Source organism: Haplochromis burtoni, unplaced genomic scaffold, assembly GCF_018398535.1.
Source record: "Haplochromis burtoni strain Fernald_Lab_line unplaced genomic scaffold, NCSU_Asbu1 Contig_9, whole genome shotgun sequence".
NCBI classification, from domain to species: Eukaryota; Metazoa; Chordata; class Actinopteri; order Cichliformes; family Cichlidae; genus Haplochromis; species Haplochromis burtoni.
In genome coordinates, this window is record NW_024582370.1 from 3,116,291 (window position 1) to 3,132,624 (window position 16,334).

Below are 16,334 nucleotides of genomic sequence, written 5' to 3' on the forward strand. Positions count from 1 at the left end.
TGCTGCATTAATTTATCTGCACTGCAGTGCTCCAGCACCTCCCATCTCCCTTTTCTGGCTCCCTCCTCTTCCTCTCTCTCTCTTCCTCTCTCTCACAGTCTGCCCTGGTGTATGTGGTAATGCAGCGTTTAGAAGAGAAAGAGCTGGAGGATTGTCAGCGATAACAAGATTTTGTAAAAATGCATATGCGCACGTAAAAGACCAAAAAACAGGGAAAAAGGGAGGGTGAGTCCGAGGAAGTGCGGGGGAGAAAGAGAGAGCGAGGGAGGGGGATGCTTAAAGTGAAGAGTCCACGTGACTTGGAGGAGCTGGGAACCAGCAAGACGGAATTTTGTAACGTGACAAAAAAAAAAGGGAAAAAAGAGCAGAGGGAGGTTCTCCACGGAGAACTGGCCATCTTTTCAGCGTGAGGACAACTCAAAGCATCATTTACATAGCCTCCACCTCCACCTGCTCCATACAGTGCTTTCTCTCGTCTGTCTAACTAATGGGAAACACAAACATGATCAATATCCCCCTGGCATGCCTTTCTCATGCGGTATACTGTGAGGTTGTGGGGTGGAGACTTTGATATCATACCTCTGGGCGATTTACTTTATAGTGGACCACAAATAAGAGCGTCACCGCACAAATGGACTACATAATGATGGGGCTATAGTCCATCTTCTGCCTGCAAGGGGGTGTTGACACGGGCTCTTAACAAACTCAATAAGTCCATTACGTTTGAAAGGCTGCCTTTCAAGAAGCCAGCTCCATTTCACAGGATGCTCTGCGATTCTCCTCCATCCATACCCAGCACCACAAAAGTAAACTACACAAAATGGTGACCACATGAAGTGCACACAGTGAATGTGAAAGCAAGTCAGACATGGCACTCTAGTCAAAAAGAAATAAACGTGTCGTTTAGAAACAACAACAGCACAGGAGGTGTAACTGGAAGGCTGCTTTATTGGTAATAAAAAGGTTCGTGCTCAAATGAAGACAATCTTTCATATATTCTTACCAAGAGTCCAAGTGGTTGTGCAACACACCATCATATTGTACTGTATAACCTCTTTTATCACTGTGGCAAATGATAACAACAGTTTGAAAAGCACTTTTTTTAATTTTTCAGCAAAAAAAAGGAAGAAAAAAAAACGCCCATAATAAACCATGCTTTAAAAAAAAAAGAATGAGTCCTATAATCAAATATTGATACAAAAATAAATTTCAGATGGAAACAGAAATATATAGAAGAAAGAAAACCAAAATATAGAAGGCAAGCTGCTTTTTCACAAGCCAAGTGGGTGACACACATAGCACTAAGAACAGGACTTTTTTTTTTTGAGTTAGCTGTTTTTCTGTTAACATCACACACTGTTGAATATTAAGATGAAGTGGGGTGTCTGGATCATCCTCTGGCAGTATTTCTAAGCCGACATCCCTGATTAATGTTGTGCTCACCCCCCAAAACCTCCTACCCTCCACAGTTTCGAAATATGTTTTGGTTTCTTTCTCTCTCTCTTTAACATTTTTTTTCAGTGTGGCATTGACATCCAAATTTGCAGAAAAAGCAGAAAAAAGGCACATGCCATAGAGTGGAACACTAGAAAGAAACCATTCAACGAAAATAACGTGAGAATGAGAAGCAAGTACGCGACTCTGTGTGTTGAGCTGCAATGGCACTGATGTGTGGGCATGTGAGGAAAACATTTTTTTAAAAAGTCCCCGTGGTAGGAATTGTCTCAGGGTGCGTGAGGCAGTCAGTCACACCAGCTGACGTCCTTCTTGGAAGAGATCACCGGTGATGTTGGTGGGCAGTGAGGAAAAGTCACCTTCGTGTGTCTGTGACTGTGGGTGCGTCCTGTATACTCTGACCGTGAGAGATATGACAGTTAAGTGAGAAATGTGCTGGTAACATTATCCGTTTGTCATGTTTAGGCTACATCCAGTAACATCGCACATGAGATATTCCCCAACATAGAAGGGTGCTGGAAACAACCAGTTTTAGACATCCACTGAACGTGTTGCACATAAATTAAATGTGACAAACAGTGTTCTTCTGTTTTACGTATATACATATAGACATATATGTATACACGTATATATCTTTTGTATTATATAATATCTATATTTCATTCAATTTCCGTCAACAAAGTGAAAAGTGTCTCAAAAAATCCAAAAGGTAACAAATGTGACAAAGGGCATAGCTGGAAGCCATTCTATATTGTTGTTATTATTCTCTTTTTTTTTTCGATTATTAGTAGTAACATTTTTAAAATTCCGTATTTACAAAAAAACACAACAAAGCATGCCGATAAAATAAAAGAATATAATACAATATTTATAGTTTCTCTCAAAAAGTTCATTCTTTTTCAGCGATTGTGCCATTTACATCAGAGCCTGCACTGTACATATATATGTTTTTGTGTTCTTTTTATTTTTTGTCTTTTTTCTTTTTGCTCGTTTTTCTTTGTTTTTCTTGTTTCTTTTTTCAAGTGTGAATGCATCATTCTAAAACATTACATCCAAGATGAGCATGGGTAAATCTGATGACGTTACCTACACCTCCTGTGGTTCTCGTTGGGAATGTATTTGGTTTCAGTGTGCAGCAGCCAAACTGATTCAGAGACCTCATATTGTAAACAGACCTCAGTCATTGTTGTACAGGGGATTCTGGTATAGGCAGTGTTAAACACACCAAATGGCATTAGTGGTGTGATGATGGATGCCGGATTTAAGTCCGGTCATCCACTTATAAATAGGACCATCACTCCTGTGTAGAAAACAAATGGCAGAACACCTATGGAGGCAGTTGCGTCTTGTCTAGAAACAGACAAAGCCTCAGTTTTTTGTCTTTGTTTTTTTTTTGTTTGTTTGTTTTTTAATATGAAAAACACCCACAAAGCTTATTATACAACATAACTGCGTCGATGAGAGGCCTGCTGATGTATTTTTTTCGGCGAGTGTTAGCCCTCCTAACTCCATTCCTGGCTAATTACTTCTGAAGCAGGTGACAGCGTTTTGAAAGGCTGCAAATATGTGAAAAGATGGTGCGAGTCTGGGTCCAACACCACACAGTGTTTTGAGAGGTCCCACAAAAGCACATTGATACACTGACAAACATGGGACTTTCAGCACTCCGACTCAGACCAAAGCACTACTCTGTTCATCTGCATTCATCTTCTCATGGCAGTCAGTCTTTAACTCTGAAGGGAAGATCTCGAACTATTTATTGGTCCACCGTTATCTGGTGACGCTTATCACACAGCAACCTCCCTGAAATACCAAACAGCATCCATTTAACACTACAGCTGAAAACCTTAAGCCCTATCGCTATCCACCTTACTTATACGCTGGGCGTGCCCTGGTGATAATTCACTGCTAACTCCGTGGTATCAGATGGCCAGTGTCATTCCCACTGATAAAAGCCATTAAAAGGACATCAGAGAAGGACTTCAAGGCTTTTTCCTGAAGCTGGCAACTCAACATGTTTGAAAAGCACTGCCTAAGAAATCATTCACTGGGAAATTCTGAGTCAGTAAAAGTGTTCAATGTTTTTACCCAAACAATTTTGAGTTCTCCCACTAGCCCTATACACTCACACACACAAAATAAAAGAACCAACGGGAAAGAAAAAACAAAAACCACAACCATATTTCTGTCCCCTCTGCAGGAACTACAGCAGTAAAGGGAACACCAACTGATGCACGAGCACTAGTGCCATATATGGATTCCTTGGCGTGAAACATCACCTCCTCTCGCTGCCCTAATAAGGACCACAGGAAACAACAAAAGTGACTCCATGGTGAGTAAACAAAGAGATGTATGCCCCAGATTTGGCCCTCTAAATCTGTGCAGCCTCAACATGAGGATATTCTGCTTCATAATACTCTTTATCGTTGATAAACATCCAAAGCGGCAAAAAAACGCTTCGACTTCGTGTTGTTGGCTGATCCGACTGAGACTTTGCATCTGAGTACTTACATCTTTCATTCACATTAAAAACAAAAATAATTAGGAGCTGAATCAGAAGATCTGTCAGTTCAAAAAGGAAAACTAGTGAAGGGTGACAGGGATCATAGGAATATCATTCCCCCAATACTCTTTGTTTTCCATCTAAAGTTCTTGTAATTTCCTGCGTGGACAGCCTCTAACTTGTAGTCAAGCCACTGCAGTGGTCTGAGAATTAGTGTCTTGTGGACTATGATTACTCATGCATGATTCCTGGTCAAAACATGCCTTCATGCAAGTCATTTCTATGCATTGAACGAGCACAATAATTATTATTTATCTGGAACTCGGTCTGAGCAAGTCTCCTTCAGCCCAAGTCAAAACGATGACTAATGACCCCTACCCAGTGAGTGTGAAAGCCCATGTAGAAAATGTCTTTTTCAATGTCAGTATAACAAAGAGAAGATGGAAAGACCAGTGACATGGGCTAAATGTTATCTTTTTTTTTCTTTCCTTTTTTTTTTTTGCTGCTCAAATAATGTAAAGATGCAAGTATACTCGGCACAAACAAACAAAAATCTTTGTCTACGGTTCTGGGTTCCCCCTCCCTCACTAGTGTTTCTTTCAAAGCTAAACTTGCTTGGTTGATCACTGTTTTCTCCTCGATAAAGATGGTAAACTCAGCATTTAAGACCCTCCTTTAGACTGCTAATACAGTTCTCTTGGGATCGGCATGATCCAGTCCCGCAGCAAAGCTCCGGGTTCCACACTCGGTGGTGGCAGGTATTTCGCAATTGTCCAATCATCTGGCAGAGATTTCTGTACCTTGGCAGTTGGTCCCCAAAGAAATAGTGTGCCAATGGCCAGCACACTGTGAGTTACTGTTTTTCAGCATTGTTTTTTTTTAATTCCTCATTTCTATGAGCTTGGTCTCAATGCAGAAAAAGTTCAGCAGTAAACTGATTGTGTTTGGTTCAGCTGTCTTTGACGACATAGGAAACCACATTGCCTCAGCAGTATTTGAATATGTAAACATTTTTTTTTGTTGGGTTTTTTTTTTGTTATATTTCTCTTGCTTGCAAATGATCATCACTTTTTTGACATTTGTTGGGTTCAGGCTCAGAGTCTCATCTGACTGTGTTTATTGGGGTTTAAGAGTCACTGAATCCTAACACTTGGATTCCCACTCATCTTTTTGGTTTTTGTCCTTCTCTTTCCTGGCCCACTCCTCCTTGTTATCATCCTGTTTCTCCTTTTCGGGTTTGGTCACGCTGTCATAAGACGGCAGAGAGGCTGTGGATGGTGTGCTCTCCTTCTTCTCCTGATTGGTCCCACCGTTCTCCAGCTTATTGTTAGCAAAAATGCGCTTGAAGATGATCCCGCGCCTGATGAGGTGAGCGCGGTAGGCATTCTGGATAGTTCTGGCAGAGACATCCTCCTGTTTGCGGCGGAGGGTGGTGGTGATGGGTTCATACGACACTTTGGAGGGGTTGGCTGCCACGAAACGCTCCTCCATCTGCTGCCTCAGCATGTCCAACTCACCGCTGTCACCCAGCACACGCTTTGTGAAGGCAAACAAGATGTCCAGGCAGTGTATGCGATCGCCACTCACCATGGGCATGTCCATGGCAATTAGTTCTATAGTGTTGGGCTTTGGCACACGAAGTGGGTGCTCCAAAGCATCGGCAAAGTCAGGTAGCTTGGCAAAAGAAATGAACTGAGAGGCAGTGGGATCGAACTTCTCCCAGATCTCATAGAAGGTCTCAAAGTCGTCCTCGCTGAGGGGATCAGCACTTTCCTCTGTAGCCACGCTGAAGTTCTCCAGGATGATGGCGATGTACATGTTAACCACAATCAGGAAAGATATGATGATATACATGACAAAAAAGAAGATCCCCACTGACGGGTTACCACAGTCACCTTTCACTGAAGTCCCAGGGTTCTCCAAGTTGGGATCACAGTCTGGCGGGTAGTTGAGGATCGGCAGTAGCAAGCCATCCCAGCCAGCCGATGTGGTGATCATGAACAGGATGATCATGCTGTTGCCAAAGGTCTCAAAGTTGTACAAGTCATCAATCCCCGCTCCATGTTTTACGTAGCCAAAGTTAGACATGCCAAATATGGAGAAGATGAACATGACGAGGAAGAGCAGTAGGCCAATATTGAAAAGAGCTGGCAGTGACATCATCAAAGCAAAGAGTAAAGTCCGGATGCCCTTTGCTCCTTTGATCAGACGAAGAATACGGCCAATACGAGCCAACCTGATTACCCTAAACAAGGTCGGTGACACAAAGTACTTCTCAATAAGGTCAGCCAGGAACATACCTGAGAAAAAGGAAAAGGGGAAAAAAGGAAGAAAGGAAGAGAGTATAATCAGTATTTAACTTCTTGAGGTGATATTTCTAAATCATGTGCTCTCTACTTCATCTTTCATGTCTCTCACTCACCAACAATGGACAGGATGACCACCACAACGTCAAAGATATTCCAGCCGTTGGTGAAGTAATAGTGGCGGAGCGCAAAAAGCTTCAGCAAGAACTCCGTGGTAAAGATTACAATAAAGATGAAGTTGACCCAGTAGAGGACGATCTCGGTTTCATCTGACTGATCGTCCGTTTCCACCATCATGGTGACCATGTTGAGGCAGATTAGTATCATGATGGAGATGTCAAAGACTTGCTGCGTCACAAAGTCAAACACCATCCCCTGGATTTTATTCTAAATGGTCAGAGGACAAGGAGATAGACATATAATGAGGTTTTAGCCAAACATGTTATATGCTGAATAAGCTAACACATTTGTCTAATGAAAAAATACTACCTGCGGTCGAGGAATAGGTTTCTGTGGCTTTTTGGATCCCAGTTTTTTCATGGCGTTGTAGTACTTCTTCTGTTCCTCTGTCATGAAGATGTCCTGACCTCCAAAGTAAAGGGACAAAGACAGATTTGGTTATAATCATATCCCAACAAAATGGAAACTCGCTGTACAAAACAGGAAATTAAAATTTTCTTATCTTTTTCTTTTGCTGGTTGAAGTTGTCAATGATCACACCAATGAAGAGGTTCAGGGTAAAGAAGGAGCCAAATATGATGAAGACAACAAAGTAGATGTACATGTAGATATTGACTTCATAGTCAGGCTGTTTCTCCACCTTGGAGAAAGGAAAACATGTATGAAAGCAGTTTTGTATTTTATTAACACAACAAGGAACAGTTTAAGACCATCTTGCCAAGAGTTAAAGGAAGAGTTACAATTTAATTCTCCAAATTCACTATCAAGACTGGAAACAAGAAATAGATCAGGTGGCTCCGCCCAAAGGTAATGAAATCTGCCTCTCAGCACTTCTAAATACTAATAATAAACAGTAATTTATTTTATGTAAGAAACATAAAAACTGAAATCATCATTTCATGGAATTGGGCTATTTCCCCTAAAAAGTTATAATTTTTTTGCCACTTTATCACAATTCAGCAGAAGGTTTTTAGCCAAAATGTAACAAATTAAATAAACAAAATGTTGAACTACTTTTTTAAGAGCAATTTGAACACTTGCACAAAGTTATGTATCCCAAATTAGACTCATACAGATATATAGATATACCTCTCTTGAATCCACAGCTGCATACATAATGTCCATCCACCCTTTGAATGTGGCCTTTTAAAAAGAGAGACATGGTTAAATATTTTTGTATAAACTAAGAAAATAATAAAAAGAAAATTATAAATTGCAATCATGGCAAACCGAAACTGAAGTACATCCTGTGGTACAGCTTGTGCACAGAAAGAAGCGAGTGAACAAAGAAAAAAGGTATATGAAGAGACGAGCCAATATACACCATGAATATGAACAACAGGCATCATAGTACTGTGAAAAGCAAAAAACAAATGGATTGTGAAGTAACAACAGATCTTTAAGTGTAGAACACGAAGAAACACAAAAAATGAAAGTAAATGAGAAAGGGAAAAAAGGCGGAAGAAAAAGGAAATGGATTCTGTGAGCGACTAGGTGTGATGCTCTCACCACTTGCAGCAGCGCAAGATAGCCGGCGCCCACATTGTCAAAGTTGATTTTGACATTCTTCCACCTGACCTCAGAATAGTTTTGGTTAATGAGTTCGAAGCACTGGGTCTTGTTGTCGACCACGCTGGTGGGAAAATATTCCTCGGATGTCTCATTGAAACAGTAGTAGTACTTGCCCGCAAAGAGATTGACCCCCATGATACTGAAAATCAGCCAAAAGATGAGGCAAACCAGCAACACATTCATAATGGAAGGGATGGCACCCACCAAGGCGTTGACTACCACCTAGACCAGACCAGGGGAGACAGGACATGACAATGTCAGAACCGTAATAACGAACACACATCACTCCACCCCTGTGACGCTACATATTGTTATGGCATTACAGGTAAAATTCAACCATGTGATACAGGTGTGTTAAGAGGAGCTGTGAAATTCCACTATGGCTTCATGTAGATGAAAACACAGCACTGTGTGGTGCATACTGAAGTGTGGGCAATTACTAAGAAGGAGAGTTGTATCAGTCCCAGCCTAATTAGAGCAGCACTGATGCGACTCTGATATGCTCTTTGATCTGCTGAAGCATGCAGCTAGAGCTGCTTAAGGGACACTCAAGCACACACACACACACACACACACACTATAGTTCTATAGTGCCACCCATATAAATACCTTTAAGAGTCGTATGTTTATGATAAAAATGGTACATTTTTAAAAATAAAAGTCATTTTTATTTTTGATGTTATCATTTTTACTATTTTGCACATGGCTTTCACATGTGATGTGGATGCATTTATTAAAACAAAACCAGATTGTAAGTTAATATCTGCAAGTAATGGTAGCATGTTAATTTGGCTTGACTATTTATACACTACAGTATATTTGGTTCTATTAGGTTGTAAATAGGTAATAGGCATCCGCACACAAACACATGTTCCAAGGCACCAACCTTACAAATATATTTTAGAATTGCATATTTACAGTTAAATGGTACTTAAAAAATAAAAACCTATTTTATTTTTATAATGATCTTTTCTCATATTTAGTACGTGACATGTACATGACTTTCACATGTGATGTCTAGTATTAAACTACCACAGTATGGCAGAAAATGTTATAACAGTTACTATAAATAAAAGTCATTTAATGTCTGTAAGTGACTGTAACATGGTGATCTGGCTTGACTATTTATACACTACAATATATTTGGTTCTGTTAGGTTGTAGATCGGTAATAGGCATCCAAACACAAACACATGTTCTAAGGCACCAACCTTACAAATATATTTAAGAATCGCATATTTACGATCGCATATTTAAAGTACCATTTATACATGGTACTTTAAAAAAAATCACTATAAAAAGCCACTTTTTTTAATATGATAGTTTCTATTATTTGGTGCATGGCATGACTTTTACACGTGGAGTATTAAACAACCACAGTATGGCAGAATTTTCAATGACAGTTTCTATATTAAAAAACACAAGTTAAGTAAGTTAATTTCTTAAAGTGACTGTTACATTTTAATTAGACTATTTATACACTGCAATATATTTGGTCCTATTAGGTTGTAGGTAGCACTCACAAGCACCCACACATACACATAAACACACTTCCCAAGGTTTATCTCTGTTAAGACTCACAAAATTGCCAAGTGTTCCTGTTATTATTTTACATGTACGTAAATTAATTTTTTATATAAATTTACAAAAAACTAATAAAGATCAAATAATAAAAGAAAAATTTGATAGTTTTGCAAGTGTGAAATACAATTTTCTGAAAAGTTGATTCTGTTCATCTGGACGTAGCGTTTTCATTTGGAGAAATCTTTTGTCACTCATCCAAATGACCTATACAGGTCAAACTTATAAAGAGTACACTCGCATAATGACTGAAACTAGCACCACTGACAAACAATGGGCTGTGAGGTCAACGATCGTTCTTGATCGATGGTCATGACAATATGCATTGATCAAGAAACTGACCTCACAGGCCATTGTTCGCCAGTGGTTCTAGTTTCAGTCGTTGTGCAAATGTACTCTTTATAAGGGTGGGGAAACCTGCAGTTAGCTAAGGCTGAAGAAGTCACTTGGATGAGTGACAAAACATTTCTCCAACTGAAAACGCTGCGTCCAGATTAACAGAATCAACTTTTTGGGATTTGCTTACCTGGATGAGCATGCATCAATACAATCTGCAATATTTTGACTACTTGATGTGTGTAAATTTACATCAAAGAGCTTTGGTTGTCAGTAAAAAAATTAAAGTGTTTTAATGCCATAGCATTATGAAGTGTCCCCTATTACCACCCCAACCGTAGACAGTCAATATTTCTAATACAGCTTACTTTTGTTCCCACAACTAGCCCATTAAATAATATAACATTATAGCAGTAATACATTTTTCCCACCACCACCCCAAAATCTAGCAATCAAATCCAGTATCCAATGTATTTGTCATTGCCAGTACTAAGCTCAGCACATAGTGAACCGCTCACTACCAGTGTTAGGCAGGCCGACCAGCAGCTCTCAGGCAGACAGCTGAGCATGCATGTCTTTGGCAGACTCGTTTTGTGGAGCCATATTCCCTCCTCATTGCAAACAGATAGGGAGGAGCTCTAGAGCAGGATTCTCTCAGCGTGTGCACGACCTTCACCCGCTGACTTGAGCTGAATCAGCGGGGATGCAAAGGGTACACTATTCAAATATTGTTTTTTATTGTTAAATGCAAACTGATAAAAAACAACAAGAGTTTTTCAAGTAACATTAAAGGACTAAAAGGCATGCAATTCACAAAATACCAGATTTCCCTTCACAGTGGCGCCAATGCACGTGCTGAGAGAATGACTCTTTTTGATTGAGCTAAGAAACAATTTAACCGCTCCCAAAAATTCAATGTTTTGAAAAAAAAAAAGAATTAGGCCATGCTGTGTGGAAAGCATTCTCAAAAGAGGGAAAATGGCTTTCAAAAATGCAAAATACATGCGTGTTACATGGCATTGTGCAATCTCAAGAACTGCTCAAATCAATACATAAATAAACAGAGAAGTGTGTGGATAGAGAGATAGCAGCTAAAGAGATCAAGGCTGAAACCATTATGATATGTGGAAAGCATCTACAGCCTAATGTAGCAGAGGTGAACGACCATAGCTTGACCATAGTGTATGCAGGAAATTAATGTCAATGGGGTTCAGAGGTTACATACAAAGACCCCATAACATTTAAGGCTAGAAAAGCTAGAAAAGCTAAATCTGCCAGGTTACTACAACTTCAACTTTAGTGGATTTGTAAAGAAAAAAGGGCATGTACTGAAGCTGCATTCCTGTGAAATGCATTTGTCAAAAAGCTGGAACTGAAATTGCAGGGCAGAATTACGAAAAAAAAGAGAGCCAAGTACAAGGTCAGAGCCATTGCGTGTTAGGTAGTGCAATGCATTTCACTGTAGCTTCACTGCTCACTCGGATCGGCTCAGTTGCATCAGGACTCAGCCAGTGACTGTTTTTTTAAAAGATGTAATTGTTATAACTCCCCATAATCTCCTGTATTTGGTGTCATCTCTCTATTCATTTGATTCTCTATTCATTTATTTATTGTTTTGACCTCAATTTTTTTTCATTTCCAGTTCAAACAAAATGGTAACTCGATTGATGAACATAGACATTATCGTAAAAAACTGATACAGCAGGATTAAATTCCTCAAGTTTGTTTCCCTTCGCATTACTGGGCCACCCTCACCTCTCTTACCACATACTCCCAGTGAATGAGTTAATTCATAGGGGCATTGGTTTTGGCAGCAGTTCACTATATTTAGGCAAATGTGCCAAACCCAAAAATGACAACTTATCTTTGTGCAGCTCAAACTCAAACTGCACAATTAAACCAAAGAAATTTCAGTGAAACGTTTATGACAACATCCATAAAGCCTATCCAGGGCCTAAAAGCGCTGATGTCTGCTCTTGTGCAACGGCATCATATTTTAGTCGCTGGATACGTAGTATGAATGAAATTTCACTACGAGTCAAATTTGAAGATTGAATCCACTTATGGTCAATCTGCCCTTGAAATAACCACCTAGGCCTTTTGTCTTTTATCTGCTGGTCTGTCATTTTTGGGACATGCTTAAGAAGGACGACACATTGTCTGTCTAGGGTTGAGAGTGTTGCTCGAACGCTGTAGTCCTAGCGAACCAACGGGGTACCGTCCACCCAGAACTCAAAGTCAGAGTTTAACTGGGCCTGTTGTTGCCTCCCAGTTTCACTTCCTGTGGGAGTGGAAGGCAACAGAAAGCTAGGGCCTGCTGTATGCGCTACAGAATGCGGTGCCATGACATGACAGCAGTAATGCCTTGTGTGAAATGGCAGCCTAACATATTTGCAAAGCTTCTGCCTGCATTCCCAAAGGAAGGCATTAAGACTCGTTATACATACATTAATATGCACAGTTTTGAGAAGCATTTGCATTAAGAAGCTGCCACCAGAATGAACTGTTAGCAGATCGTTTACTTTAACAGTAGAACTCAAAGTGCTGACACTGGCAGAAGCTTAACAAATACTTTCCTCCCAAAGCCACAGCACTGTGAGTGTGTGGTTTCTGTCTCAGTCCCTGATGCAGAAAGATCCTGGACAAGCAAGAGAGTGTGGTGACCCTCCAGCAGTCTGGCCCAGCTGAACCGGGTCGAGGTGGAGTGAGTAGTGAAGGGGTAAGGGTGCGAAGGAAGGGGAGAAGGGGGGAGGAAAGGTGGGTGCTGCACAGTGCCGCATATGTGGGGCTGAGGAAAAGGTGGGGAGAGTCTGAGGTGAAGAGGAGAAGCTCAAACTAGAAGACAAGGCAACCAGTCCCAGTATAAAGAGAGGTAAAGACGAATGAGATCAGGAGACAGAGAGAGTAAGAAAGAGAAAGCGACAGAAGGGACTACGGGTGACAACAACCAGGTGCAACCTACTACTACCGCCAGTCACAAAGATGACCAATCAGATCTTTGTATCATAGGAAGAGACAGCCCAAGCAACCAGAGGTACTGTAGCAGCAAATAATTTCTGCTCTGCAAACCGACTCAGTTTGTTCTTACAAATAAGACACGCTCCTCTGAGCGGTTGTTTGGCAGTCGTCCTGCACACTGAGTTTTTGGTGTGACTGGTTAGGCAGAGATTTTGGTGTCCCGCAGCTCCTCGGTTCCTGCTGGTTGTTCTCGATGCCAGATGCATTGAGGGATGGTGTGAGCTGAGGAAGAGGGGAGGTTATGGGAGCAAGAGGGAGCGGGGCATGTGGAGGGGAGAGGGGTTCTCAATTGAAAGCAGTGGTTGAGAATCAGGCCAAATGAACAGCTAATTGTTGATTTGAATGCTCTATGAGATGGCATGTAAGTCTGGTTAGCTTTGACCAATTTGGCATTCACTTTGGCCAATCAAGAAGAAACAAAGTAAAATGAAGTCATCGGAAATTGCAATTTGTCACTCGTGTGATGAGGCAGCTTTGTGAATAAGATTTCTGTTGCTCTTTGGGCAATTTTAATGATGAAACAAATCAATTTATGCCTTTTTTTCTTTCTTTTTTTTTTTTGGTTGCTGTTGTTAAAGAAATTCAATTGAAATACACGTTATTCTACTAGTAATACAACTTTAGTGTTACTTTACTCAATCTCCCAGCTGCATCATGACTTCTTATTTCGCTCTAACAAAGGCATGGTACAGGATTGCGCATGGAAGGGTGACTTTTTGGATTTCATTTCCTGTTCTTTTAAAAAAAACAATCTCCCAATATTTTGGAGGTTTTTTTTAATTTGTTTTGTTTTTTGTTTTTGTTTTTTTGTCTTCTTAGTTTGCTTTTAGATCAGTTCTAGCATGCTTTAAACTGTTGAATGGGCATGCGGAAGGATCAGCTGCTTAGCTTTGGATCTTACCCTCATCCCTTCAAAACGTGACAAGGCTCTGAGGGGTCTCAAGGCCCTTAGTGTCCTGAGTGATTTAATGGGCCCTAGATCGGAGTAGCCCAGCGCATTAGCTACAAGGCTGACTATAGACACCTACACAAAAACAGAGAAGCAAAAGAGGTTCCAAACTGTTAGAAGTGAGAATATTCACTAGGGAAGAGAGACGGCCCTGGTATAGGCGGAGAGTTGCTTGACATACACACATAAATCTATGCATGTATATGCATGTATAATATTGCATTTATACATGTATATACACTGAGAGAGAAGATCAGTGTTTAGTATAGGTTTTATGTGCGTAGTATTTTTAGAAGCAGTAGGCCAGAGGGATTGTTTGTTATTTTGGGGCAGTTGACGAGATGTGAAAAGTCCTTTGTACCTGCAAAGAAATTTGTGGTTGAGAGAGAGAGAGAGGAGGTAGAGACATAAGACTCAAATAGAGGGTAAATTAGACAGAAAAGAGTGCTACATGATCTAGTAAAGATACAAGCGAAGGGACTGGAAGAGCAGAGGAAGAGGATTTGGGGAGGGAGGGAAGGAGAGAGGTTATCCTGTTAAAAACCCAACAGACTTGAGAGCCTTACCCTTGCCCCTCTAACACTGTCTCTCCATGTCGCTCTTGGGCTGAGGCATAAAATCCCATATAATTTAAGACAGACAAACTAACGGAACCTAAGAGAAAGAATACAAGTGAACATGTACAAGTGTGTCATTTTACCATTTTCTTTCTCAGACATCAAATCATATTTGCTACACAGCATTTAGAGTCATAAAGGAGAGCCACAGTCACACGAAACACACACAAGAAACAGGGATGGAGGTTAAGGGCACATCAGATATAGTTATTAGCACTGGATGGCACTGAAAGGACAAAAATACACAGAGTACAGTCGAGTTACACACAGTTAACAATGGTTAACAATAACGGCACACAACCTCAAAGGAACTGGTGAGGGCCCTTATTGTGCCCAGCAGCAGTCAGGAAGAGATCACCACAGCTGAAGAGCAATTAATCCTCAAGTTAACTAACTACTTCACAAAACTGTGCGCACATGCTCAGCAGTGGTAAATGTACAGCACTCTTATCGTAGCAATAAATCACTGTGAAATTTAGATCATGTCTATACAATTTTGCTCTGGTAACAGAATCATCAAGCACTGAGTGGTATAGCCATTCTAAGCTAAGCACATAAACAGTATTGTTTTGCTAAGCAAGGAGGAAATGGACTATGGAAAGTGTGGTCAATAAGCTGCACTCACGTTCTTTGAGTGCTCAGAAGTGCAGTATTGACAGCGCCTTGATGAAGTCGCCTTAAAGGTCCTAGCCGCCATTATAGCCTGTCTTCAGCACAGGAAAGCATCGCAAAGATAAAAGGATCGCTTGGATGGATGCACATTTTTCAAGATGGAACCAATGTATCCAGCTGTATAAGAATCTGGCCTTTTTTTGCAGGAATTGTACCCTCAGGAAGTCTTTTCTTTCCATAAATGCAATTTCTGTGATGCTGAAGGGTCTAAAACAGGGGGAGCACCAGTTCCTTACAAATAAGGAAAAATATCAACAGTAAACACATGTGAAAGCACCTCCAACCAGCCACCGACACCAACCGGTCAAACTCACCGCAAGAAGTACACAACATCCAAAGCTTACCAAAATCACGGAGGGAGGTTTATAACAGGCAAAATCTTCATTTTGACTGATGCCATCATCAACACAGACGACATGAGACTTAAAAGTCTATAAAAGCTACAGAAAAAAACAGCAGGAAAAGTATCGGCTTGTATTCAGATTTTCTTCTTACTATAAATAAAATGAATAAACCAAAATAGATAGACAGAGAAATTGACATTTCTCCAAGGGCTTACTTTGTGGTACTTACTTTTTAAAAAATCGTTAACCTTGCCTCTTGAATGAATTAGCATCTATACTCAGGGGGAGACAGTAAAATAAAGATTTTGCCTTAGTCTGCACTACAGTGTTTGGGGTAATTGTCACCTTCAGCCTGACCCCTTGGAGAGCCCCCATTTGGGGTGCCTGGCCTCTGGCCCACCTGCTGGGCCAGCTGTGTGGTAGCGGCCTCAGTGTCTCAACGTCCTTCTCAGAGAGCTCTGCAAGGCAAGGCCAATGACATCTGGGGCTGTGATCCCATGATGACGACAGCACAAACCAAACAGAAATAAAACCAACTGAAAACAAAGGGAAAAACACAACAAAACAATGATAATAATCTGAGTGAAAAAGAAAGATGAATGAAGTATGACCCCTGTCACCCTGATGCTCACACACCCCAGTGTCAGTTATCTAGCCTAATTTTACTGTCGTAAGATAAACAGATTATTTAGGACAAAAAGGTATGTTAATGTGTATTCAAATATTAAACATCTGCTTCTGTGATTTCCGAAAAACGAGTTGAGTAAATGAATGATGACGATGCTGCAAACTGACTTAATGT

At 40.6% G+C, this 16,334-nt stretch overlaps 1 protein-coding gene across 6 annotated transcripts in view; it reads right to left on the reverse strand.

Annotated features, from left to right (window-relative positions):
- Nucleotides 1–928: 928 nt before the first annotated feature.
- The window catches only part of scn8aa (sodium channel, voltage gated, type VIII, alpha subunit a), a 51,388-nt gene continuing 35,982 nt past the window's right edge, over nucleotides 929–16,334 (reverse strand). For all 6 annotated transcript variants that reach the window (XM_042228001.1, XM_005914831.2, XM_005914829.2 and 3 more), the window contains exons 21-27: nucleotides 13,852–13,974; nucleotides 7,954–8,238; nucleotides 7,534–7,587; nucleotides 6,947–7,084; nucleotides 6,754–6,858; nucleotides 6,381–6,651; nucleotides 929–6,258 (exon numbers count right to left, since the gene is read on the reverse strand). In XM_042228001.1, coding sequence (XP_042083935.1) covers nucleotides 5,102–6,258; nucleotides 6,381–6,651; nucleotides 6,754–6,858; nucleotides 6,947–7,084; nucleotides 7,534–7,587; nucleotides 7,954–8,238; nucleotides 13,852–13,974 — 2,133 coding nt within the window. In that variant the 3' untranslated portion in view covers nucleotides 929–5,101. The remainder of the gene's footprint in view (nucleotides 6,259–6,380; nucleotides 6,652–6,753; nucleotides 6,859–6,946; nucleotides 7,085–7,533; nucleotides 7,588–7,953; nucleotides 8,239–13,851; nucleotides 13,975–16,334) is intronic.